At 43.0% G+C, this 27777-nt stretch overlaps 1 protein-coding gene across 2 annotated transcripts in view; it reads right to left on the minus strand.

Annotated features, from left to right (window-relative positions):
• Positions 1-19255, minus strand: part of larp1 (La ribonucleoprotein 1, translational regulator) — a 149648-nt gene extending 130393 nt beyond the window's left edge. For both annotated transcript variants that reach the window (XM_083647755.1, XM_083647754.1), the window contains exon 1: positions 18755-19255. In XM_083647755.1, coding sequence (XP_083503881.1) covers positions 18755-19154 — 400 coding nt within the window. In that variant the 5' untranslated portion in view covers positions 19155-19255. The remainder of the gene's footprint in view (positions 1-18754) is intronic.
• Between the last annotated feature and the right edge of the window lie 8522 nt (positions 19256-27777).

The following is a 27777-nucleotide window of genomic DNA, read 5'->3' on the forward strand; positions in this document are numbered from 1 at the left end:
GTTAAGAATAACGTCAGATAAATACTCTCTCTAGGCTAACGTTAGGCAACTAATATGGCTAATTAGTTAGCTAACACCAGCTATCTTTCTCCTCTAACTAACGTTAACATTGACGGAGCGAACGTCGCTCTACAGCAGGTCGTTATCAAAACGTATTGCACTGAAGAGAAGTAACATTAGATAATGACAAAAGACTCCTCCAACCTGGCAGTGGAAAATTATGCACAAACTTTGTGTGTGTGTGTGTGTGTGTGTGTGTGTGTGTGTGTGTGTGTGTGTGTGTGTGTGTGTGTGTGTGTGTGAGAGTGAGAGAGAGACAGAAACACTCAGCACAGGGGCAGAGGCTGTGTAACACTCAGCACAGGGGCAGAGGCTGTGTGTGCGTGTGTGTCCTATGTGTGAATGGATTAACATTGAAACAATTATTATTTGTGTCCAGTGTGTTCACCCTATTTTACAAAAGAGAAGCATGTATTTGATATTATTATGATGTTTTAGTTTTACATAAAATCGTTTACATTTATAAGCTGCACAATATTGGAAAAACTGACATTGCAATATATATTTTGTTTCTGTGATATATATTGCGATATGAAAATACAGGAATTTTCAACTCATCAAGCCTTGCCCCTTTAAGAAGGTAGTGGGTAACTTGTAGAGCTGTCACGATTCCTCGAGTACCTCGAATAACTCGAATAATTAAATTGATCGAGGCCAAAATGATTCGCCTCGACACGGCATTTAGAGAGTAGACTGTGTTTCTCACGGACGCTTACTGGTGTGGCACAGCGCTCTTCCGGTGTAAACACGCGAGGACACATGATCGCAGACAGACCAGAGAGCAGAGCTATACTGCGAGCGGACCCCGCAAAATGGAACGAGGCGGCGGAGAAAGCAGACAGGAGGAGCCGGGAAGGGAAGAACCAGGGCCGACAAAGCGACCGAAACTGTCTAAAGTGTGGGATCATTTCACGCTGAAAAAGGACACAAACTCAGTGGTGTGCAAGTACTGTACTGACGATACTTGCATATCACAACAGTACCTCGTCAATGCTTCAGCACCTGAACCGTAAACATCCAGTCTACGCATCCTACGTCGAGCGGAGCAAGGTAACGTAACGTTAACTATACACAACGCTAATGTAAATGTATGCTAATGATTGCTACTTGATATTAAGACTAGTAGTAGTTGTGCTGCTGGCTTGCCACGTTGCCAATATGACTATTAGTAACTGCATTCACGCTGCATTTTTTTTATGTGGCTTGCCGTTTTCTGTGAGAAATACAAAGCTCAACCTAACGTTAACGGCTAATTTAACAGCGTTGTGTGTGTGTGTGTGTGTGTGTGTGTGTGTATGAGATCACACTAGCCTGTTGGTGTGTGTGAGAGAGAGAGAGTGAGTGTGTGTGTGAGAGAGAGAAAGAGTGTGTGTGTGGAGAATGTACATTTACACACCCTAGACCGGTCGACTCTTCTCATGATGATTGCAAACAACTATTTAATTGGTGCATTTTAGGCTCCAATTATTACACCACCTGACCTGTTATCTTGCTATTCTGATATTTGTGTCAATAATAGGCAACAGGTCTAGGGTGTGTAAATGCGCATTCTCCAGTTTTGTTATGAACTTACCTAATAAATATCAATATTAATTATTATTTCACCTCTTTTTCAGCGGATCACAGCGTACTATGGACAGCTTTGTAAGGACGGGTCCATCATGTTCAAGTGAAAAGATGAATGGTGCCACTGCCAGTTCTATGCAATTTAAAAATAAAAATGTTGTTTTTTCTAAGAAAGAAACTAATGTAGTTGTTTATTTGAAGAGATTTATCTTATTTTTTGGTGTATATTTACGATAAGCCTTTGAAAACACAAAAAAGGGTTCTTATCCGATTACTCGATTAATCGATGGATTATTCGGTAGAATACTCGATTACTAAAAGAATCGATAGTTGCAGCCCTAGTAACTTGCATGGGTGAAGTAGTAGCAAGTGTTTTTAGCTGCAGTCAGAGTGATTGGCAGGATGCTAGTGTGCTAAGGGCTGAGTATCAACCAGCAAAAAGTTATAGCATGACGTGTTTGAGTTAATTGGCCTTATGTGACATAGAGCTCAACGGGCACGTGATTTTTCGTGACGTAATTTGCCCCGGAAGTAAGTTCCGCGTCCATTTTCTCCATAGACATTTCGATAAATCCAAATATAACGAGTTGTAAGGCTTGAACCAAGCCAAAAAGTCTGCCAGAGAATCTTGAGTGACCATAAAACATTCGGTTTAAGCGAGAACAAAAAATCACAACAGGGGGGCGGATGGATAAAAAAAAAGGCAATTTGCATATCAATAAGTACAGTCTCGGAGCGGAGGGAAGGGGGGCGCCTGTGCTATGTATGGAAGCGCTATGATGTGATTCAACACTTTTTGCCATGTTTAACACTTTGCCTGCCATTGACGTGATATCACGTCAATCCATGTTTTCACCCATGTGATAGATGGATGCTCTTGGCCACCGTATGAAGTGCAAAACCAGCAAGCGGAGAAAGCAGGAGGAAGCTCCATACAACACCTCTAGCCTGCTGCCTCAAAGCGGTGCAACAAGCTTTTTCCCCCCGGCACGACGTGCTGTCACACGGACTCGTGACATTCACTCAAACATTCACTCAAACATTCACTTAAAGGATTTTTTTCACCAGACGCTAGTAAATGCACACACATCACTTTTCATTTCAGGTAATTACTAGTAATCCGGTTTGTGAGCCCTCACATCGTGTACACTCACAATGTGGGACCAACAACGTGACCAAAAGCGTAGACAGAAGCCACTTCTAAACATGAAGTCAGGACCATCTCCGGCTAGCCAGAGCAGGGTATTTTCCAGTTTTACCTTTTTAAACATGAGGGGTCTTTGTTTAGAAACAGCTGGAAATGGTCAGTGTTCTCTCTGCCGATGGCGAGTAGAGTGGGTGGGGGGAGGGGGTGCGGTAGGGTCTATCGATAAAAAGAAATGTGATGTGGAAACAGCTTTAGCGAATCGGTAACCAAACTCGATTAAAAACATGCAGTTTTAACTAGAGATGCTGCGATCGAGATTTTTCAATTCCGATCCCATTCCGATATTTTAGCCTCAAAACCGATCCGATTCCGATCAAATTTCGATACCCGATTCGATACCGATTTCGATCCGATACCGATACAGCACATATTTAAGCCTCTATGCTGTCTGATAGCTAGCAGGCAACAAACATTTTTAGGGTTAGGTATGTATGTGTGTGCTTTGGTAATATAGTATGTAAACGATTTAGTTCATCTAATTAATTTGATGTAAAACTAAAACATAACAATCAAATACACACTTCTTTTGTAATGGGTGAACACTGGACACAAATAATTATTGTTTCTTCACACATACACCCCCACTCTGTCTCACAGGACACATACACACACAGCCCCTGTCTCTCTCACACACACACACAGCCCTGTCCGTTTCTCACACACACACACACACACACACACACAGTTTGTGCATACATTTCCACTGCCAGATTGGAGGAGTCTTTTGTCATTTTCTAATGTTACTTCTCTTCAGTGCAATACGTTTTGATAACGACCTGCTGTACAGCGCCTTTCGCTCAGTCAACTCCGTGTCGTTAACGTTAGTTTAGAGGGGAAAGATAGCTGCTGTTAGCTAGCTAATTAGCCATGTTAGCTGCCTCAGTGGGTAACGTTAGCCTATAGAGAGTATTTATCTGACGTTTATGTTAGCTACACCTCAAACCTGCGGGTGGAAATGGTTTATGCGATGCGATGTATGTTGAAGCAAGACAACGTTTTAATGTACCTTGAATTGGACAAATTACGACGGGTCGTGCTCACGCAGATCTAAGCCCTGGCCATCCTAGGCTCAACGCGAGACTCATCAGTCATTCGGTTGAGTCTCGCAAAGTTACACACAAAGTTTGTGCATACATTTCCACTGCCAGATTGGAAGAGTCTTTTGTCATTTTCTAATGTTACTTCAGTGCAATACGTTTTGATAACGACCTGCTGTACAGCGCCGTTCGCTCAGTCAACTAACGTGTAGTTAACGTTAGTTAGAGGATAAAGATAGCTGGTGTTAGCTAGCTAATTAGCCATGTTAGCTGCCTCAGTGGGTAACGTTAGCCTAGAGTATTTATCTGACGTTTATGTTAGCTACACCTCAAACCTGCGGGTGGAAATGGTGTATGCGATGCGATGTATGTTGAAGCAAGACAACGTTTTGGCCCTGGCCATCCTAGGCTCAACGCGGCCTCTGTGTGCTGCTGCTGCTGCATGCTGGATAGAAATCCTGGAGCGGAGTCATGGAATGGAGTGCTTATATCGGAGCCTTGGATCGGTCATTTTCGCTGGAATCCGATTCGATCCGATCCATGTTTTTTGGCTGATATCGCGCCGATATCCGATCACATGATTGGATCGCAGCATCTCTAGTTTTAACGGAAGATGCATTCCGACGCATTCAGGCAATAACGTGGGGTGGCAATGTGCCAGAAAAAGTGAGCACTTGCCTTTGTTACATCACCCAAAAGCCGCCAGTCAAAATAGTGGTCGCACCGTCGCACTAACTTTACACTGTGGATGATTTTACACAGGGATGAGCCAGGATGAGCCTCGATCACAGAGTCTGACACGGTCCATACTAGGGATGCACCGATTGCGATTTTGTTGGCCGGTTTCCGATTTCCGATTTTTGAATAGTCTGACTTGCCGATACCGATTGTTTTTGACAATTCCGATTTTCTTTCTAAGAACAATAATTGACAGCTTACACAAACATTTTTGGAACTTTGTTTGAAAATTAAGATTCATATAACAATTCTTATCATTTGCATGAGGTAGGACCATCTCACTCAAACACATCTCAAAATAAAAGTGTTCCAGGTTACTGGACAGAGCTTTTTTTGCGCAAATACAATGAATAGAAAATAAAATAAAATCCAGTAGCCTATATCCCACAGCTATCACGCATTTACTTTTCCAAAAGAAAACAGGTGCAACATAACATCAAAATGTGATCCATGGACAAGGAGTTTATAGCCTGGCTCCAGACCGTTGAATCTACGCCCACTCCTCTTGAGTAGAAGGAGAAATTAGTTTACGAGTTAACGATTCAGTCTGAATATCAGGCAGAGTTTACACACAGTCGGAAATGTCATGTTTTTTTTGCCATCCGAAAAAAGATCGTCACAAACAGAAAACCTTGCACACTAAGTCCGATGCGTTTCATTATGTTCGTTGTTCTATTTGCAATACAAAACAAATAGTCTCTCACCCTGAGCGTTCACACAGGGATGAGCCTCTATCACAGAATCTGACACAGTCCACGCCCTGAGCGTTCACACAGGGACGAGCCTCTATCACAGAGTCCAGACACAACCCTGAGACAGATAAAGCACCTCAAACTAAAACAGCTGTGTGTGCATGTGTGTGAAGAGGGTGTGTAAAATGGAAGGGAGAGAGAGTTAGGGGGGGAGAGAGACTACAAAGGACACCAGGCTTCCAATAGTGTGCTCACAAGAGACTTCCATTCTCTTCTTCCATTCTCTTCTTCCATTCATTTCATTCTCCAGGAGAGTTGAAAGTTTGAAAACCATCTAAGTGAGCACTTTTTTTACGTCTGGAAACGGGATGGACTCAGACGAGAGGGCTACAAGCCATCCGAGCAGGGAAGCAGATTAGGGCTGCACAATTAATTGAATCAATATCAAAATCGTAATACGGCCAAGTGCAATATCCAAATCACAGGAGCAGCTGCAATCTTTTGATTGAGGTCAAATAAGTCAAAACCTATAAAAATAAAGCATTGTGCAGCTACGGAGATAGGGTTATTCCTCTACCCCCCCCATCCCCCCGGTGAAAATGAAACGCAAAAATGAGCAAAATCGTGACTCATATCGTAATCACAATATAATGGTGATTTTATTTTATTTTATTTATTTGGGGGGGGGGATATCGTGCATATCGTGCAGCCCTAAAGCAAATTAACAAAATCTTGCAGGTTCCATGAGTGAACGTGTTTTCTGTCAAACAAGTGTGGCATCATCAGCACACCGCCTAACTTGCCAACATGAAGACACAACCTCATCTCCATAGACTGAGCGAGCAGCTGGCCTCATGTGGACACAGTAACAGTAACAGCCATTCAGAAAGCTGTGGCGGACAAAAGCTGTGTCTGTCCTGCAACACTGGCTCCACTTTAGCACTTCATGCACCAGCACTCCTTCCAGGTTTGTGACCTCGGCCAGGTCCCAACACCTCGTAAAACAGGGCTACAAACAGCCGCGCTGTCTGATCGCCAAGGGGGGTTTGGGGGTGCCTCTTCACAGCCACAAAGAGGAAAGGATTCACAGGGAGAGAATGAAACCAGGGGGAGACAAACAGACAAACAGGTGTCCATGCTCATTTTGAAAGTTTCACCCCCAAAATGTGTCAAACCAAGCTGTAGGACTGAAAGCTTCAGGTAATGCCTTACACCTTACAAACATCACATAAATCAAGGTCCTCACAAATAAAAGGCTATTGTTTAAACTGAATAACACGTGTGTGTGTGTGTGTGTGTGTGTGTGTGTGTGTGTGTGTGTGTGTGTGTGTGTGTGTGTGTGTGTGTGTGTGTGTCAGGGATTTCGTTAGCCGGCTTTTAGCCGGTATTTGTTGCCGTGGGCCGGCAAATTAAAAGGTCACCGGCTCAAGTGGCCGGCTGAAAATATGCCAGATAAATAAATTCCTTAAAATAGCCTAATATTGTGCGACCTATAGCCTAAGTGATGTTGCCAATAAGCTACGACTTAAATAGAGACTTAGCCTATTCATATTCTCATATGAATAGATGACGGTTTTGAAGTCATTCATCTAGTTTGACAGTTATTGAGAGTTGATTTGAGTTAATGAGTTATTAATTTGAGTTAGTGTGCTGGTCCACACTTTAACACTCAATAACTGTCAAATTAAATGACAGACTTCAAAACAGTTTACAGTTTTCTGATATACTACTGATGTTCTAATGATACAAAGCTGGTTGAAAATGGGCAGAGTGTTCCTTTAAGGTGCATAGTAGGGGTGGGGGGAAAAATCGATTCACTTAAGTATCGCGATTTTTAATGTCACGATTTTCTGAATCGATCTTTTATTCCAGAATCGATAATCGCATTTTTTTCTGTTTATGTATGAAATGTTACCACTTTCATCCAGCACATTATAGAGCGCTTCCCTCTGCTCCGTGGCTCATACAGCCAATCATGTACCTTGTTAGTACAAGTGACAAACTCCGAGTGCACCCGCCCCATGACCCGCCCCCACTCACACACAGCTAATCATATCCCTTGACAATGGTGGCATTGCTAGTGACGCAATGGTTTGATCCAGAGCCGAGAGTCCCGACATCTCCTGGATAAGCAGCACTGTCGAGTTGCAGCAAAATATACAGTTTGAGTTGTACTCTGAAAGGGTCCCCCCCCCTTGAATCAAATTGTACATTATCAGCTTTATTTTAGCATGCAAAAGTAGCGCGAGACCCATTCCTGGCTAATGATCGAGTCTCACATTTTGGTCCTCCGCTGACGCCACTCGTTTGATCTCACCCGGCGTTACAAAGAATTCGATGTGGGCGAGTTTCAATTCCTGTTAACGTAACGTGTTAACATGTGTTCTATTAATAAGCGCCCAGGAAATTAACGTTAATGTTAAGACACCAATTTCACAAATACGGACGTCTGCAACGTTACTTTACGGAATGCGGGGCACCCGCAGCTCAATTCACTTCTGTGAGCAGAGACAAAGTTGAACTGTTGGAAAGGTTTTACTTGTACTTTGGGACAGGAACAACTCATTGTGTCATCTATTGAGCACACAGCTTATGACTTTATGTCTTCTGCTTGGGCGGGGTCTTGAAAAGCACGCACAAATCGCTTGAGGAACAGTTTCTTTCCACAGGCCACGAGACTCCTTAACATACACAAATAGTGTAGTAGCCGTACTGTACCGTACCGTACTGTAGCTGCTACCATTACGTATGTCTAATGTTTAATTGTATGTCTAATAAGGTACATGCTATTTGCACCTGTATGTCAAATACGCCGAATTTAAAATGTTTAAGCACGTCTAAAGTATGCACATGACATGTGCACCTATGTGCAGTGAATATGCCACTGTCTCGGACTTGTCTTATCACTATACTGCCTTATTGTTGCTTATTGCTTATTGCTTATTGCCTTATTGCTTATTGTTTTTGCACTCATATGCCTTGCTATATTTGTACTATGTTGTAAACGGAGTCCACAGCACAAGAATTTCACACGTGATACTTGTACCATGGAGTGACAATAAAAAATCTTGAATCTTGAATCTTGAAATCTTGAATCTTGAATCTTGATGGGTATATAAAACTGATATGGAGAAATGTACCGCATTTTCAGCGAGGCAAGGCTTTTTCTCGCCCAACCAACGGCGCGCGGTCCGCAGCGCGGCCGCCCTCCAGCCTATGGCATATTTGTAGTTAAGCAAGTCAAAGCAAAACCCAAGGCTTTTCCACACCTCTGATTCACCTAACATTAACCCTACAACCCTGAAATACACGTTACCAAACGTTTTTTTTAGAAGGCTGGCAATGCTAGGCTGTCGTCAAAGTAGAACGTCACCATGTCTGTAAATTACTGCTTGCAGTTGCACTCAGAGCATGTATGTGTGTGTGACAAATTAGACATACCTGTGTGCCTTGAAAATAAGGTGGTTCAAAATAAAGTGGCTAAATGCAACCTTTTTCTTCTCATGTTTTTTATTAATAAAAACAGGTAATTAAAATTATCAATAATTATCGATATAGACTGATATGAAAGATGTTATATCAATATACTTTTTAACTATATCGCCCAGCCCTACTCATGATATAATATACAGTCTCTAGAAGTGTATGATTCAACTTTTCCCATGTTCTAATCTAGTGTAAAAAAACAAAAACTGAAAAAAGAAAAGAAAAAAAGAAACAAAAATCCCAATCGAATCGCAATAATCGTAGAATCACAATACTTCGCAATATATATCGAATCGGCACCCAAGTATCGTGATAGTATCGAATCGGGAGATAAGTGAATCGGCACAGCCCTAGTGCATAGCCCACTGGTTCTCAAATGGGGGTCCGGGGACCCCCAGGGGTCCTTGAGGGGGTTCCAGGGGGTCCCCAGCCAAAAGGGAGGTAATTTATTTTCACTATAATTCCATTCATAAGTAACACAATGGCTATTTTGTTCATGGGTTTTATACACCTTCTGTAATAAAATATCTAAAGGCATCAATCTTATTATCATATGGGGGACCGTGGGACAAAATCCTATTAAATGGGGGTCCGTGGTCTAATTTGTGTCAGTTTAGGGGTCCTTCATGTGAAACAAGGCCAGGTCGAAACCTGGCATAGCCCCGGTGCATGGTATCGTCACGCATTTCGCATGTCCCGCACGGGTTCAGAGAGGAGGGGAAACGTCTGAGCTGGCATTACGTTAAACCAAACCTGGCGAGGATGCAGTGGATTTGTTTAGCGTTCACGTTAGCTGTTCTGGCTAGCGAGCATTAGTTCAGCTAGCGCGGCCTAGGCTCCCCGCTCGGCAGAGAAACCGCTTGTTTGCGATGAAACAGCCCCGCATTCAAAGCACATCATACTCACAGAGCTGGTGTAAACCATATAGAAACCCCTTTACTCGAAATGAAACATCCAGGGATTGTGTCTTTAACTCCAAAAACAACCCTCTAACGTTATTAAACTAACTAGGAGCTAGTCCCACTATAAACCAAACAGGGACTTTGGGGTTGAGCTAACGTTAGCTATATGCAGCTGCTGGACAGAGCCACGATCTGTTTGGAGACCAATAAAGGAAAACAAACGTGCACATTACATAAAAAAAAGAAAACATCAGTCAACATTGTGTCTTTTCTTTAATCTGGTGGAAGCATTTTTCAGTAAAAATTGAAATAACACAGATGGTTTATAGTGGGACTTTCCATGCCTGCCCCATTCACTGAGAACTGGCCCAAATGTGAAATTCGAGCAGATCAGTAACATGACAATAAGAGTCTAAATTACTATGCCTTTTTGTCGTTGTGTTTTAACTGCAGACTAAGCAAGCAGGCATAGGCTTTAGGTTCTATAAAAGCCTGTATTTATTTTTTTGACTATAATTGAGTGATACACTTTACTAAAACAATCATATATTATATCAGAAGTGTTCTTTGTTTTGTGTTCACAGTGGTGATGTCAGTTAGATTTGGCTAGGTCAGAGCTATGGAAATCATCCATCTTTGCTCACTACATCTGTCTTTTCTTCTTCTTTTTTTACCCCAGGTGTGCATAAAATACAGGTTAACACCTTAAGTGCCATAGCCGAAATAATTCGTCTTACATAATCCAACGCTTAAGTGCCAGAGCCGAGTTTACTCGTCTTACATAAACATTTTTTTTTTTTTGACGCTGGGACATCAATCAACAACTTTTACATCTTCGAGATCACTATTGGAGCAAGATAATGTGTATAATCTATTTTACCGACCCACTAAGTGTTGACAGTGCTCCCCCAGACGACCGAAATCAAAGAAAAAACTGCCGCGGGACCAAGCCGTTCAAGGAAATGCCGTGGCGATTTTACAGTAATCCACTTGTCTTGCCTGAGAGCGGCCGCGCACCGGCAGCAGCACACAGAGAGCGGAGAGCGATTTGCAAAATAGATCATAGGTGAAACACACTTTGAAACACCTCAGAAAGGCCATAATCAACATCTGCCCATCGCCCACGCATTCCCCGGCCCATCTTGACTCGCACAAGGAGCGTCCGCACGCAGGCAAGCAGGCAGGCAGGCACACAGGCAGGCAGCAGCAAAAGCGCTTCTGACACGCCCGCTGTACAGCCAGGAGGAAGGAGGAGAAGACACACGGAGGGAGGAGTTTGAATGAGAGGGGTGTTTCCTGTTGTTATGGAGGAAATTACTGTTCAAAACTATTGTTTAGAATGTCTGACGGTCTTACTGATGCCAAAAATGAATGGTTAAAGTGACTGTTTCACAAAAAGCCATTTATCTCTGAATAAATTTCCAGACGCTGAAACCATGCTGTACTCAACGGCTAATATCTACATAACTACTAACTCTGCAAACTAACTCTTTTAGACAGAGAAAGCACACATTCTATTAGTTATTTTTAGATGATTGGTGTTCATGAATTCTTAACAGAAAAGAATCCTCGGCTGTTGCTAAAATGAGCCAGAATCGTCAAAAACACCCCTGGCACAACTTACCTACAGGAATGAAAACATGGCTGGCATTCAATGTGTTAAGAACTTTTTTTATACAAAAATGTGAAATAATTATCAGAATATCATATTGGTTATCGACCAGGAGAAGCAAATATTTATCGTTATTGTATCTGCTGAAAAAATCCATATTGTGCATCCCTAACCCCCAGAGAACAGGCATGGACTTGTTAAATTCAGCTGTGGGTTACACATGTGGAACCAGCAAAAACCATAGCATAGTAAGTGTTCTGTGGCCTGTATCACGAAGCTGGATTAACATACCTGGGTTTTCCCTTCGTTATCTGGTTACACTTAACCTCAACTTAACCAGACCTCCGCAATCATGATAAGCGGTCTCACGAAGCTGGTTATCAACTCGCTAAGTGAACCCAGGAGTTTCCAATCTAGATCAGTGCGCATTCACATAAAAGGGGCGGTGTTTGCTGCATTCAACCAATCCACTCGCACCATGGAGAAGCCGCAGAGAGCAGCGTATTTTACGATGGAGGAGCAAACCCTGATATTACAAAAATTTGAAGAATATAAAACAATTATTCAGGCTAAAAGCAACACCATTCAGTGTTTCCCCTACCATTCTTCGCTTAGGCCTGGCAGGCCCGCCAGGCCAGAAAAAATATTGAAGAAAAAAAAATCTGCTTTCCACAAAATTTCAATAAACCTTTATGGCATATTATTACAATACAACAATACTGTTTTTGACAGTGTTGACAGTAGACCTAATAGAAGATGCCAAATCATTCAAAACAATGAGCATTTTGCTTTTAGGAGCATTGTGCCAGCGTGCAGCACTGTTCCAAAACGTGTCAACGTGTGTCGTTGCCTGGGAAACGCATATCCCATAATACTAGGGATGCACCGATCGATCGGCACGTGACCGGAAATGGCCGATTTTCACGTGATCGGCCTCGATCGGTGATCTGTTCCGGTCACTCTAAATAGCCGATTCTGTGAGCCGATTTTCACATGACGTGCGCGCACCCCAAAGCACCGAGACAGGCACCCAGCCACCACACCACACACGCCAGCATACCTTCCTCGTTGTGGATTTTTTTCACCGTCAGTGAAGTAGACAAAGCTCGCAGTTTGTCACACATGCAAGTCGAAAATAAGCCGTGGAGACAGAGATGCGGCCGAGTCCCGCTCGGCTGGAGTCCAGTCAGAGCGGCTCGCTTCACCTCACTGGCCCCTCTCTCTCTGCTCTCTCTCCCCGGGAAGCGGTGCTCCAGCAACCCGCCACCGCGCACAGCCGGCTTGGCGAGGTGAACGCGAGCATTGTGTCCAGTATGATAACCATTCCCCGACCTGCTTTTCCATTCCACATCAGCGCTGCTGCCTCAGCCTGTCAAGTCATGTTGTAACGTGACGTGGATACAGGAGAGACTATTTGTTTCGTATTGCAAATAGAACGACATGAGAACGACGGACATAATAATAAAAATGCATCGGACTCACAAGTGTGCAACGTTTTCTGTGCGTGACGATATTTTTTCGGATGGCAGATAAAAATACGCATACCAAACTTCGGACTGTGTGTAAACTCCGCCTGATATTCAGACTGAAGATCGTTACTGTAACTCATAAACTCATTTCCCCTCTACTCAAGAGGACTGGTCTGGAGCCAGTCTATAAACTCCTTGTCCATGGATCATTTTGATGTTCTGTTGCACCTGTTTTATTTTGGAAAAGTAAATGCATGATAGCTGTGGGATATAGGCTATTGGATTTAATTTAATTTTTGTATTCATTGTATTTGCACAAAAAAGCTCTGTCCAGTAGCCTAACCTGGAACACTTTTATTTTGAGATGTGTTTGAGTGAGAAGGTCCTACTTCATGCTAATGATAAGAATTGTTTATTTGTTTATTTGGATCCCCATTAGATGTAAGAATTGTTCTATGAATCTTAATTTTTAAACAAAGTTACAAAAACGTTTGTGTAAGCTGTCAATTGTTGTTTTTAGAAAAAAAAATCGGAATCGGCAAAAATCGGTATCGGCAAGTCAGACTATTCAAAAATCGGAAATCGGCCAAGAAAATGGCAATCGGTGCATCCCTACATAATACAATTGTTTGCATCGCATCCCATAATAGTATGATCATACTTGGGATGGCATTGCGAACATAGATGCGAACAGGTTAGCTAAAACTTTAGCGTCGCAAGGGAGGGCCCCCACCGTTGCGGTCGGGCTATGTTTCGAAATCCCTCCAGGCCTGACAAATTTTCTAGGGGAAACACTGCCATTGCAGCGGCCAGAAGTCGCAAAGAATGCTGGCAAAAAAAATGCTGGCTCTGTCAATGCGTAAGTTATATTAAATCCCCACTCCGAATTTATGTTTCTGATTATTTATTTTTAGATGATTTTAACCTCATCCATTATTTCAGATGCAACCCCGGTGGAGCAAAGCGGACTTGGGAGCAGCAGGTCAAAAACAAATATAAGAACATAATTCAAAGTGGTCAGTATAGGCTTACTATAATATCTTATAGGGCTGCATTAGGGCTGCAACAACTAATCGATTAAATCGATTAAAATCGATGATTAAATTCGTTGGCAACGAATTTGATTATCGATTTGTTGCCTCGCGATTAGTTGGACCGCAGAGCCATCTGTTTTGTTGATATTAACAACAGCTGACCGCAGCTGCTGCAGCGCAGTGCTGGCTACGTCACTCCCTGGCCCCGCTGTCGCGGAGCCGACTACGTCACTCGCCTTGCGCACGCGCAGTAAACGACAAACAAGTTGAGAACGAGAAAGCAGCTCGACCCAAAACTTTGCAAGTTTGGGAGCACTTCATATTAACTGGAAATAAAAAGTCTGTTACGTGCAAAATGTGCAAAGCCGATCTTGCATGGCATGGAAGCACAACGGCCCTGCGTGAACACCTTAAACGCAAACATGTTGGATCATTGGATGATGGTGAAGGGAGCTCAGGAGCCGGGTAAGTTAACTTAACTTAGCGTTATACTACTACAAACTCGATATGCATGTAAACTAATGTTACATTATTAGACCCATGTGTATTGTTGTTTGAAGTGGAAATGTTCGTCTCACAGCAGATAGTTTGTTTTGTTTATCTAACGTTAACAGGCGATGCGCCCGCACCCAGGTCGACAACGTTAACGCTATAGCCGACCGGCTCGTTAACGTTACGTTAGCTTGCTAACGTTAGACGTGGTATGTAAACTCAGATAGATTGTTTCGTTTATCTAACGTTAACAGCTGATGCGCCCGCACCCAGGTCGACAAGCATGGTGTGTTAAGCCGACCGGCTAGTTAACGTTACGTTAGCTTGCTAACGTTAATGGTAGAGCAGACTTGGTATGTAAACTAAAGAGGGGTTGTTGTCCCTTGTTTATTGATGTGTGTGCTACACTACAGCTGCTACAGTCTGTCTGCTTGTGTCTACTATAGCTGCTACAGTCTGTTTGTGTCTACTATAGCTGCTACAGTCTGTCTGTGTCTACAGGGCTGGGTTGTCTCTGTATTTAGCAGACTCACATTGTACTCATCCTGTGGGCTAGTCTGTGTTGCGTATAGGTTCTGTTGTGGAGAGGATCTCTCGACTTGGCCTGCTCTTTCTGTGTTGATTGGGTCATGCAGGCAAACTCCCTGACCACCATGCCTCTGCACGAGAGACATACAGCTCCCAACATCGCAGAGTGGTTGGAGGAGGTTGTAGCTAGATTTGAAATTCCTCCTAGCACTTTATTTAAGAAGATATGAAGATATCTTTTGCACTTACACCATACATTTGTATGTATTTTGTATTCGTTCATGCCGTGTCAAAGCTATTTGATGTAGCAAAGCCCGGTGGGTTTTTGTTTAACAAAAAAAAAGTTGTTTTTCAATAAACGGATGGAAACAATATCAGTGCATTTTTTTATCCGATTAATCGATTAATCGAACAAATAATCCACCGATTAATCGATTATCAAAATAATCGTTAGTTGCAGCCCTAGGCTGCATATATATAGCCTACAGTACAGCGCTGTACTTCATTTTTAACACTGTCTCTTTGTTGTATGGTGATCACAATAGGATTTGATATTGTTTGCAGCCAACAGGAAAAAATGTGAATTAAAAAAGACTGGCGGGGGGGAGGGTCCTACGTAACGCAGGAGTACACTCCTGCAGAGGAACTTGCCCTGTCGAATAATGAGGGTCATCCCTTGATGGAGGGTGTGGAGGGGGAGTAACATCAGACCCTGGTGGAGGTGGCAGCTCACAAAGCACCACATTTGTACATGGTATGTTTCAGTGAGCCACTGTTTCCATTAGGGATGGGCATCGAATTTCGAATAATCGTTGTTATTATCAAGGTCGACTTTTATTATTGAAAGTCGAAATTCGAAAAAAAAAAAAAAAAAAGGGGGGGGGGTTGAAAAAAAAAGGGGGGGGGGGGGGTTTTGGGAGTGAAATGTTGCATTGTCTCCCCTGATTCTAAGTATAGTCGAATCGCTTGGTTTGAGCAAGTAAAACAATTTTTATAAGCATTTTAAGCAAGGTTTATGGAAAAATGAATGGCGGATGAAATCCCATGAAGAGGGAGAGGGGGTGACTTTGGCACCCCTTTGGCACTCAGACCTGAGCCTACTAAATATTTAATGAACCACTCATGATTGTCAAAACTGTTTTTTATTTTCGAAAATGTCAATGTCATGTAACATGTTCTTTACTTCAGTGGTGCAATGCTTGTTTGAGCTAAAAATCCACAGCAGAAGCTTTTTCTATTAGTAATATAGCCTTAGACTTAGAATCAGGGGAGACAATGCAACATTTCACTCACAAAAAAAAAAAAAAAAAATTACATTTTTTATTTTATTTTCGAATTTCGATTAAAAGTGGACTTTGGCCAGCGAATATCGAATAGTGTTTTTGCTAGAAATGCCCATCCCTAGTTTCCATTTACAATTATCCATTACTGTGAAAGTAACATGTAGCCTATTTTTTGCACAGTGGATACTGTAGTCCCTCGGACGAGAATATGTATCTCTCATACAGTACCTCGTCCCGCAAATCAAAAGGATTGATTCTGTCGCGGAACATTCTCTCCCGCCTGAGAGCTCGTCTAACAATTTGCGTGCCGATATCAATGGGATCGTCTAGGTATGGGCCGGCCATTTTCCAAGAGAATTGATTGGTCGGGAGGCGGCCCAGCGATCTCAATCTCGAACATAACTTGCTCTGGACCAGGTTAGCTGTTCAGCATAAGTTACCATGACAACGTACCCCGATAAAAAGTAAACCACCTTCGTGAGACTGAAAACCTAGGGTTAACCCTGAAGTTACCTCACTAAGCTGAAATCCAGCTTTGTGATACAGGCCACAGGTCTATTGAGCCTACTGTTGATTGAGACATTGGTATCTATGCCTCTTCTACGATGGATTTCTCCCTCTTCCCTCTTTCTCCCTGTTGAATAGTGGTGCAAAATAGTGAGTCTGAGGGATTGACATGGCTAACCTATATATCACTGTAGCTGTGTTGGAAATGTTGCAATGATCTTCGATGTTTGGTGATTATTATTATATATTTTTTATTTTTTACTTATTTTTTATTTTGGTGCGAGGACAGATAAGACAAGAGTTGAATCATCCCTACAGGGGAAGTAGGCATATCGGCCAAGTTACTTGCTGATGTGACAACACTGGGAGCCATCCATCCGCCCAGCGGTCCAGACTTCAGAGTACAGGCTGTGCTTTGTGGGGGAGGGGGATGCATTAGCTGCATTGTTTACACACGCATTGGTATGCACGCAAACAAAAAAACAATGCCACAAATATGGTGTGGTGGGGTCAATACCACGGCGACCTGCCTGTGTCCTGCACGCAAGCCATGTGTCAGCCTGTACAGCAACATCAGGGCAAGAACCATGGCAGAGAGACAAGAAACCACGTTGCCTTGACACAGGAGTCTCCTCCCTCTGCATCATTCATAATCACATACATGATCAATTAATGCGGCTTTAATTTTAGCATCAGTCTCTCATTTGAGATGACAATAGGTATGTGATTGTGATTACAATGAAACTTATAGGTAATATATGATTATTGGTTCAGATCAGCTGTAGAGGCTAACAAACGAGCATCAGGAGTGAGTGATCATGCGGAAGCCATGATGACTCTCACACTGGCTAACCAGCTAGCTTCTAGGCTAACGTTAGCTACTTGATAGGCGCTAGGTCTGCGCTAACAAACAATACGTGGCATGACAACCAGATTGCGGATAGAAGACTAATTTTCCGTGCCAGACAGTCCAAAATTATACAAGATTTGACCATATGTCGCACAGATCTGGTGAAGATAGCAGCGCCCATGCTTTTCTCTTGAGGAACACGTGGAGAGAACACGTGATGTGCCACAACAAACGTGTTCATTTTTTACATTAAAACAACTGATGCTTGATCAATGCATGATTCACTCCTGGCAGTGAAACAGCAAATTGTAAAAACTGACAGTGTACCTTGGTACAAAGTAACTGGGAGTCGTTTGCGACAGCTAAAGCTAAGCTAGCCAGCTAAAGGGGAAGGGCTTGGCGTCGGACTAGGCCAAGAAGAGACTATGCTATTGTTAGCTAGCTAAGCAGAGAGACAGAGACAGACAGACCACCAGCCCGTGTCCTTTCTAGCTAATATACAGTTCATGCCGCGGGCCAAAGTCTCGCTAATGCCTCGTATGATAGTGGAAACCTACACCAACAACGCGTGAAGCGTAAACACGGGGTTAAATGTCCGGAAAGGGGAGGGCAAGGTTGACTGAGTGGCAGGACATGGGACACATGGAGGGTGGACAGACCAGGCTAAACAACCGGACTGCTAGCTAGCTGCTGTTGGGGGTATTAACGTTAAAGACATGGGGGACGTGTCTAATCTAGCATAGGATATCATATTGCCGAAAAGAGAACATATAGGTAAATACAACGACGTCCCAGCGATATTGCCACACCAAAACTTAATGCATGTAAATCCACCTCGGATAGCTTCAGCCTGAACTCAAACAACAGCCTGTCTAGTGTCTATTGACACAAACCCAGCAACTTTTACCGTTGCATGACAATACAACGTGTCCTTACAACGTGCAGAGCAGGCTACCCATGTTGAAGGAAAGCACTGATAAATCGTTTTTGTTCTTGCAAGTCAATCCTATTTAGCCAACCAGTCCACCCTCGGGTCCAGAAATAGCATATGGGAGGCTTTTACTCTAAATATAACCAGCTAAACAGCTAGCTATAATGTTAGACGGAGGCAGGCACGGAGCAACAAGAGGGCGACCAGGCTTGTTGTCCAAACCATATCCGACTCCTGTCTGACAGCTGCTGGCTCATCCTGGGGCTCGGGTGGACAGACAGCAACACATATCACTTGACAACTAGCTAACGCTACATTAAACAATCGCGTATAACGGCGATATAGATATGGGGTACAAACCATGATGTGCCTGTCCATTCACGCTGACCACGGTCACCGCATTCATTTTCCTAGTCCATGGGTTCACCTTGGGCGGGGGAGCTTCAGTAAACTCCTTTTTGCTGCCTGCTTTAACGCCCTCCTCGTCTTGCTGCCTGTTGTTGTTAGAAAGCCCTTGCTCCAGACTGTCTTTCGCCTGGCTGTTGCTCTCTTCCTTCGCCTGCTTGGTGGAGGTTTGCTCCTTGGCCAACCCTCCCTGCCCCGGGTTACCGTCTCCCTCGTCGGCCACTCCACCAGCCTGCTTCCCGGCCGGGTCCGAGCCCTCCTCTCCCCGGGTCATTTTGCTGCTCGCGTGGCCGTGCTGCTCCTCTGGTTTGACAAGCGGGTTGCCGGGCAGGAGAGCCTCCACCTGAGTGGCCATTTCCCCTTCTCTTCCTCAGGATTACTCCCCCAAATTCGCCTTCAATTCAAGGGGACGAAATGTGAAGTTAGTAATTCCTCGGAGTCGGCTGGTCTCTGTCGCTTCTCCACTCCACCCCTAGACCAAATGGGCTTCAGTCTAAGACGTAGAGTGGTGAAAGTTGACTTAAAACATATAAAAAACGGGTCCAAGAGCCTCTCAAAATTACAACCTTATCTCCACCACTAGCAGCAATATGGATGATCCCCACCACGCGATAGAAGGGTGCGCGCACGCACGGTGTAGGGGAGTAACGTAAACGGGGTGCGCGCATTCGGGCTGCTGCTGCTTTCAAGTGCTTTTTTGTAAAGCGCCGATTTCCGACTCGTTAAGTCATAAAATGTCACTGGGCGCATTCAAGTGCTTATGGTTGGAAACAATAGCAAAATAGATAATATACCCGCCCTTTTTTAAGAAATCTAGCAACCAATTGCCTAAATGAGTAGGCCTACTGTGCAGCTGCATTAATGCACCAATTACTCTTTTGGCCAAAGTTGCCATCGTCTTCAGCAATTGTTCAAGATTCAAGAGTATAGACCAAATCACCGGGATGTTTACATTTACTTCCGGGTACCCCTGAGGTCCACACATTATAATGGCGGTGGACGGCACAAACTGACGTGTTGAAGACAAAAACAGACAAAGAAGACAAAAATGGTTCGTCCGTGTTGTGTTGTTGTTTAATATCATTCATAACAACACTTTCACTAACGTTAGTGGAGACCAGACTAGCTAATTTACCTGTTGGACCAGACCAGAGTAGACTTGAAGCTAAATTAAATTAACGTTACAGTCTATGGGCGTCAGTAGCTCTTTCTCGCCGAGAAGAGCCTGGTGACGCGAGGTTAGTAGCTCTGTCTGTAACGTTAACAAGTCTGCAAAAAAACAGCGAGTTTGACGTTATTAGCTAGCTAACACTACATCAAACAAACACAGAAGAAAGGCTAGATACGTCGGACAAGCATGTTTACCAACCGTTTAACCATTTAAATTGAAAGAAGTCGGCCGAAAACAGCGAGAGGGTTTGACAGCATTTATTTGACAACACGCACATTTAAACCTGCCGCCTTCCCCAAGTGGTACCCGGAAGCAAATTTGTTTACATGGTGACGTCACGGTGATTTGGTCTATTTTAATAGTGAGTAAACATGTTACAAATGATGAATTTGTATTTGTGCCATATGCAGCGCAGCAATCACGTTAATACCAAAATGGAGCAGACAGAAAGACAATCTTCAAATTAAATTATAAAGTGCAAAGTAAAAGACCTTTAAAGTGACATAGTAGGCTACATGTAAAGCTAAGAAAGTCCTGATTTTGGGGGGCTTTCCGCCTAACAGACCAAACAGACCTAACAGACCAACACACAACACAGATGGAATGCAGATTGCAGACATAATAGGAAAGCATTTCACAATCAAATCAGGAAAATAATGAGTCGCTCACTCCTACTGTGACATTTGTGTTGCACAAATGAGGCTACACATTTTTTTCTTTTTTGTACAGAAACTATATAAATGTCACCAACAACAAGGTATTTTTTTTTTTTTTTTTTTTTTTTTTTTTTTTTTTACAGTTGTTTTATCTGCCAGTCTGCACTTCTTTGGGTGTGCCTTCTGCTCTCTTTTTGGAGCCCAATATTTCCTAGAGCACCTGAAGGCAGCATGCCGTTTTTGATGACGTTGGTCTCGCCCTCTGAACGTAACGCGTCTGTAATCACAGCAAAACCGTGAAGGCATTAAAATCCCCATACAGTGTGTGTGTGTGTGTGTGTGTGTGTGTGTGTGTGTGTGTGTGTGTGTGTGTGTGTGTGTGTGTGTGTGTGTGTGTGTGTGTGTGTGTGTGTGTGTGTGTGTGTGTGTGTGTGTGTGTGTGTGTGTGTGTGTGTGTGTGTGTGTGTGTGTGTGTGTGTGTGTGTGTGTGTGTGTGTGTGTGTGCGTGCGTGTGCGCGCGTGTGCATTAATAGGTCCAAGCAAGCACACGGCTAGGGCGGCTATCTGTTTCTGTGTTTTGTGTTGAATTTTACCATAGTCTACATGAAAAGGGGCTGGCTGCGAGACTAGACTAATTAGGCTATGTCCCCATTCACCACTCCACTCGGGGAAAACGCGCACGCACGCACACACACACACACACACACACACACACACACACACACACACACATGCACACACACACACACACGTGTCCATACCGGAGTACAGCACGTGTGTGTCCTTATGTTACAATTTGCCGTAGGCTATACCTTTCATGCTATTGATAGAGTGAAATAAAAATTCAAAATGTAGCCGCCTAACGTTAGAGACAATTTCACCTTACCATTAATGTCCTTTTTATGTGTGGTCATCATGGCTCATGAGTGTATTCAATGGTTGTTCAACCTTAAATAGCCTTTCTATGTTCCTGATTAGGCTATATAATAGTCATAGGAGCTTGCGTGCCTGATTGTGTGTGTGTGTGTGTGTGTGTGTGTGTGTGTGTGTGTGTGTGTGTGTGTGTGTGTGTGTGTGTGTGTGTGTGTGTGTGTGTGTGTGTGTGTGTGTGTGTGAGAGAGAGAGAGAGAGAGAGAGAGAGAGAGTACACAGTGGAGTGAATGAGTGTAGTTTTGCTATAGAGAATTTGATCAAATGCTTCAGATAAAACTGTCCATTTGCAGTTACTTTGCCCATGATTGTTTTTGTCACTGCCCTCAAATTGCATGAATGATTGAACTGATGCAGAATATGGCCTGCCAACTTGACCCATATGTGACCCCAATTGTCCAGTCTGGGGGTGAGGGGTGTATGGTGAAAGTTAAAGGCAATTAAGTCTAGAAACCTGCCAGAAATATGCAGTCTGCCATGTTTTTCCCCTCATGCATTTAAACTGATCCAAGTGAAAGACCTGAACTGTATGATATTGGTAGGGTAATAGGGTTGAAACCAGTGTTGGGCAAGTTACTTTCAAAATGTAATACATATTAGTTACTGTCATTTGAAAGTAATACGTTACTTTACAATATTACTCTCTGTGTACAGGTATTAAGATGGTTTTGCTTAAAGGAGGACTAACCCCCTAGATATGTATCAGAACAGTGATTTGAAAATACCTATGGAAAAAACCAAGAAATTACATATACTCTTGTCTATACTAAACTCTTTGGCTGTGTTCAAGTCAAGATTTTTTTTCGGAAATCGACGCCATTACAGTTTGCCTACCGCCTCAAAAATAATTTATTTGAGAGGGGCAATATCTTTATAAATATCAACAACTAGCCAACGCTGGTGCTCTGTATGGAAACAGCGTTTCTTAAAATGGTTGAAAGTTATATAAATTTGGTAATTCAGTGGCAAAATAGAAATTTAATTATTTTTCTCATGTGTGTGTATTGGCGTCTGTACCTATCGATAAGAGCAAAGTGACGTGAGGCTCGTTACAGCAGCACACCGCACAATAGGACAAACCTCTCGCTCTGGGGTAACACAATGCGAGATTTCTCCACGTAATTCCCTCGTCTAACTAGAGATAAACCGCGCAATGAAATCCGTTTTTAATTTGCGTTTTGGGGCTTTTCGTGATTCTTGTTAAAAGTTACAGCACCTCTGATTTTTCCTCTCAGGGCGCAGGCAGTGCAGGGCAGAGCTCTTCTCCTCCTCACAGACTGTTCCCATGCAAATCCCCCCGAGGAGCACACACACACAGACAGAGCCAGTCGCTCTGCTCTGCTGACTTCATTTCCTGAAAAGTTGGCGTTGCTTGTACACAGTGACGATATTATATTAGCCGATATGTTTAGAGAAGCTTTGTCACGTTGTCACGTCGTAGTATAGCGTTATATTTTACATGTCCGCTAAACTGCAACGAGATTTGTTTGTGGAAATGTCAGACTGTTCCCATGCAAAAGCCCCCGCCTCTCACTACTGCTGTGTGCTCCTGCTGCTGCGCGCGCCCCCGCGGGTGCATGAGAGAGCAGACTCTCCCGTTTGACTGGCCGAGAGAAAGTGCTTCCAAGTCGGACTGATAATATAAACAACATAATTAGAGCTTATCCAGGTAAGATATTAATAATGTAATGACACATTCAGCGGGAAACTAACAATAATTAAGACATGTGCCAACTTTGACGACGTTTGGTTCAGTATTTTAAGAGCAAACTTCAATAGGAATAGGCTTGGAGTTGTGAGGAGCCGAAAGGGTACAGGGGGAGTAGTGGAGTAACTATCTTGAAATCCCATAGTCTTTGGGAACACTGTGACGTCAGTGTGTTCCTAATCTCCCATTCATTTGAGAAAAAAAAGGCAGTGTTCCACCCTTAGAGGGCGCTTATGCCAGACATGCTGCTGAAAAATGATACAAATGGTCAAATGGCAACAGTTTGGTGTCAAATGTGGAAATTTTGACCAGAATTCTTCACACATCACCCCCAAAGTCATATATATTGGTTAAAAGCTGAAAAAAAGTGTTTTGGGGGTTAGTTCTCCTTTAAGAATCATGAGAAAATCGTGATGTCAATTCTAAGCAAGACAATCAAGGTTCTCATTTTATCCAGAAACATGCAGCCCTACTGTGTAGAGTAACTCGTTCCTTATGACACTACTTTTGTGTTACTTTCACCAAAATAACCGCAGAACGACATCGCCATCCCATCCCGGAACATCCCGAAAACTAATTTCAACCATCCTGAAGTCAATGGTCCACAATTCTAAATGTTATCCATTTTCTTTGATATTGTCATCTATAGTGATTATTTGCATATAAACACACAATTTGATTAAATGATTACCGGTATATCTTTATCTAAATATGTGCTTTGATTAAAAAAAAATAGAAAAAATATTGGCATATAGCAACTCAGTTTCACCGCTCAGTTTCAAGTTAACTTGCATTACTTGACATGGTAACTGGTATAATATTACTGAAATCCTATTGGTAGGCTAATAAGTTACATTACTGAGTTACTGCTAAAAGTAAGATATTGAATGTTAGTTTAAACTGAGCGGGAGCTTTATTTTATATTGTGCAGACTCTAATTATGTTCTATTGTTTATTGTCTATTTGTCCTGCACCTGACCTGCTGAGCTGAGCTGATGTGTGCACCCTTCTTTCTTCATTAAAAGTAATGTATTACCTGTAGTAATATATTACTTTTGTAATGTGTTACCCCCAACACTGGTTCAAACCTTTCCTAGCTATAACAGACAACAATCAGCTGAAAATGCAAGCAAAGGCAATGTACTTCAGACTTGACTACATGTAGCTCTGTAGTATGACAAACAACATATACAGTAAGCCAATAGTTGCAGAATCATGCATTGAAGTATATTTTCATATTCACAAACTAGTTAAGCCAGTCATTTATCACACCTCCATATTTTCCTGTTGACCCTATATTGCCTTTTGCATGTATGAACAGAGACTGTCAGCTACAGTAGCCTATACTTCACATAGCCCACTCTGTACTGTAGGTTGCCTGCTGCAGGTAGGCAAACTGGAAAGGAACGCAGCCATGCTGCTGCCGCTGTCAGATGAAACCACCCTGCCTCTAACAAATACACTTTTCAACAAACACAAAACTTTTTTCCCCAGACAACTGTGCACCTTTTGAAATTGAGCAAAGGGTATTAAATGGGTTGCACAGAGCCTAGAATTACATAATCTGAATAGCCCTAAAAGGACATTCAATTCAATTCAAGTTTCAACACGCACAGCAAATTCTCCAGTGTTGAATTTTCAGTGACAAATATTTGGGGTGCATGCACATGTGTTTATTTGGAGAGTTTATCTACAGCTGATATGACACTGGGGCGCACTGTTGCAAACTGCCTAAAATTGTTGCGTCAATTCTGACGGGTGTGGTTTTACACAAACACTGGCATAGTGTTGATTTTTATATTTAAATAGCATCTGCCCTTCAAGCACAAATCGCCACAGATAGCTCATTGATATCTCATTGAGGGGGCTTGGTAAACGCAGACCACATGATAGACAAATCATCTGTGAGATCAAAAACCATTGGGCTGCTCCACAATACATTTGCATTATGACATTTTAGGGGGTGGAGGTGGTGGTGGGTCGGGGGGGGGGGGCTGGTGGGGCTATAGTGTCATAGTTTTGTTTGGAGTCCATGCGAATTACACCAGATGTGACCTTGACGTCCTGTTGATAAAAAGACCTCTGTTCTAAGCAACATATCACATGAGCTGCCTGCTCCCTGCCACACACACACAGCCTGGAGGATTTCCCTGAGTGGATGACTCAACACTGAAATATGTGCTGAGCACTGACTGTGACATGAAGTAACACAGCTACTGTAAAACGCTTCATTATTATTAAGGATATAACGTGAGAAACGTGTTCCTCTTATTCCTACCTGTTCATGTGAAATGTCCAACACACTAATAACTAGCCTATACATCATACATTTCAGCATGTTTAACCTTTTAATAGCCTGCTGACACGTGATGTGTATCTTGAGGATGAATTTAAGAGAGAGAAAATAATTGCTGTTATGGTGGTGCAGTGGTAAGCACTGTCGCCTCACAGCTCGAAGGTCCTGGGTTCTATTCCCACCTGGGACGCTGTGAGCGCTGAAGGAATGCGTGCCCGTCCGCATGTCCTCGAGTGCCCACTGCCCGGGTGGGGTCGTTAAAAGGGCCTTTCTGTGTGGAGTTTGCATGTTCAACCCCCGTGCCTCCCGGGGGTTTCCTTCATATAGGAACCCCCTTCACCAAAACATGCAATATCCTGGTTGCTAATGTGGTTCCTCCTCTGGTCGTTAAGGGCGCCTGTTCAGAGGGAGGGGAACTCGGTGGAATAGCGTGATCCTCCCACGTGCTATGTCCTACCGGTGAAGCTTCCCCTGTCAGGTGAAAAGAAGCAGCTGGCTAACTGCCCATGTCTCGGAGGAAGCATGGAGCCAGTTTCGGCTCTCCCCAGATCGGCAGAGGGTGGAGTAGCAACCAGGATAAATAAATTAAATTAGCACTAATGGGGGATAAAAATGGGATAAAAAATCGTGGGGGGGATTTTTTTTTTTTTAATAATAATTGGTGTAAAAGGCTGCATTATGAGGGTGCAGCATGAGAAACATATTCCTCTGTTTGAACGAAATGGGGCGTGCCACTGGAAGGACGCAAAATCTACAGCAGATGGAAGGAGAAGCTGAGAAAGAAAGAAAGAGAGAGAAAGAAAGAAAAAACATTATTCTTAATGTTTCCCCACACACACACACACACACACACACACCTTTTACAACTCTTCCTCATAGCTGTGCAATGCCTTGGGGGCATAGCCATCAGCCTCTGAAATGCGGCCCACAGTAAGACAGAAGCCAGCCCACGTTTGTCATGGCACCTCGCCTGCACAATTGATTGGATTGTTTGAGATATATATATATGTGGTTTTAGAGGCACATGACTCGCTGGCCTAGAAGATAGAGGAAGTGCCAGGTGATTAGAAGGTCAGAGGCTCAATCCCGGCAACAACACAATGAGAGTTCAAGATTCACTTTAACAGCCTAACTAAGTAATTCGATTACAAACGAGGAATTTGACTTAGTGCAAGTATGCAGCGCAGTCATTTAAAAATAATAATAATTGGACATGGTAGAATGTTCTTTCGAATGAGTCTAATGTGCCTGTTTTAGCTTGTTTTAATTTAATTTGTAAATTTATTTCAATACTGGGGAAAGTCTAACAAGAAGGGCTGCTGTTAGGTGGATTAAACAGATGTGATTATGTGTAATGTTCATGTCATGTGGTATCATTACATTTTACAAGTTTTTTACATTCACTTTTTCTCTGACAGTATTTTGCAATGTGCTGTAAACAGACTTCTTATTTTATCTGAACTGAGTGAACTCTATACTAGCCTGGCAGAAAGAGTGTCAATAACATTAATAATTCATATAAAAAATATTGTACTGCGCACTGACTGTAGTATCTATATAATCAAGTTCAAGTTGTGTGTGTGTGTGTGTGTGTGTGTGTGTGTGTGTGTGTGTGTGTGTGTGTGTGTGTGTGTGTGTGTGTGTGTGTGTGTGTGTGTGTGTGTGTGTGTGTGTGTGTGTGTGTGTGTGTGTGTGTGTGTGTGCGTGCGCGTGCGTGTGTGTACGTATCTTTAATGCATGCCCACACCCCAGGTCGATTGGGCTGATATTTTACAGGGTTATCATCCGGGGAAGGTAATGGGCAGGCCATCAAGTCCTGGAACCACCTGGAAAGTACTGGACAATCCTGGAATCCACCTGGACACCACCATAATTTCCGGCCAAGCAAAAGGAGCAGTGCTTTGTGCCTATGTAACCCGGACAGGGCCGTGTACATTGCTATATCAGCATGCATGCTTAACTTAATACTGACACATAATTCATTCATATCTTGAGGATGCATTGGGACGGCTGTTAAGAGTAACTAGCAGAACACCCTGGTGGATTTTCGGAGGAATAGGCTCAGCTGCATGTAATTTTGTTTGACCACTTTTTGAGTGCCGTGAGGATTTTTTTCAATTATTATTATTTTTTACCTTCATTCATCCAAGGAGGGTTTGCTGGGTCTTTTGCAGCATCACCCGGTTCAGATTCATACATTGACATGCATTTACACCT

The sequence above is a fragment of the Poromitra crassiceps genome, assembly GCF_964638095.1.
Source record: "Poromitra crassiceps genome assembly, chromosome: 1".
NCBI lineage: Eukaryota > Metazoa > Chordata > Actinopteri > Beryciformes > Melamphaidae > Poromitra > Poromitra crassiceps.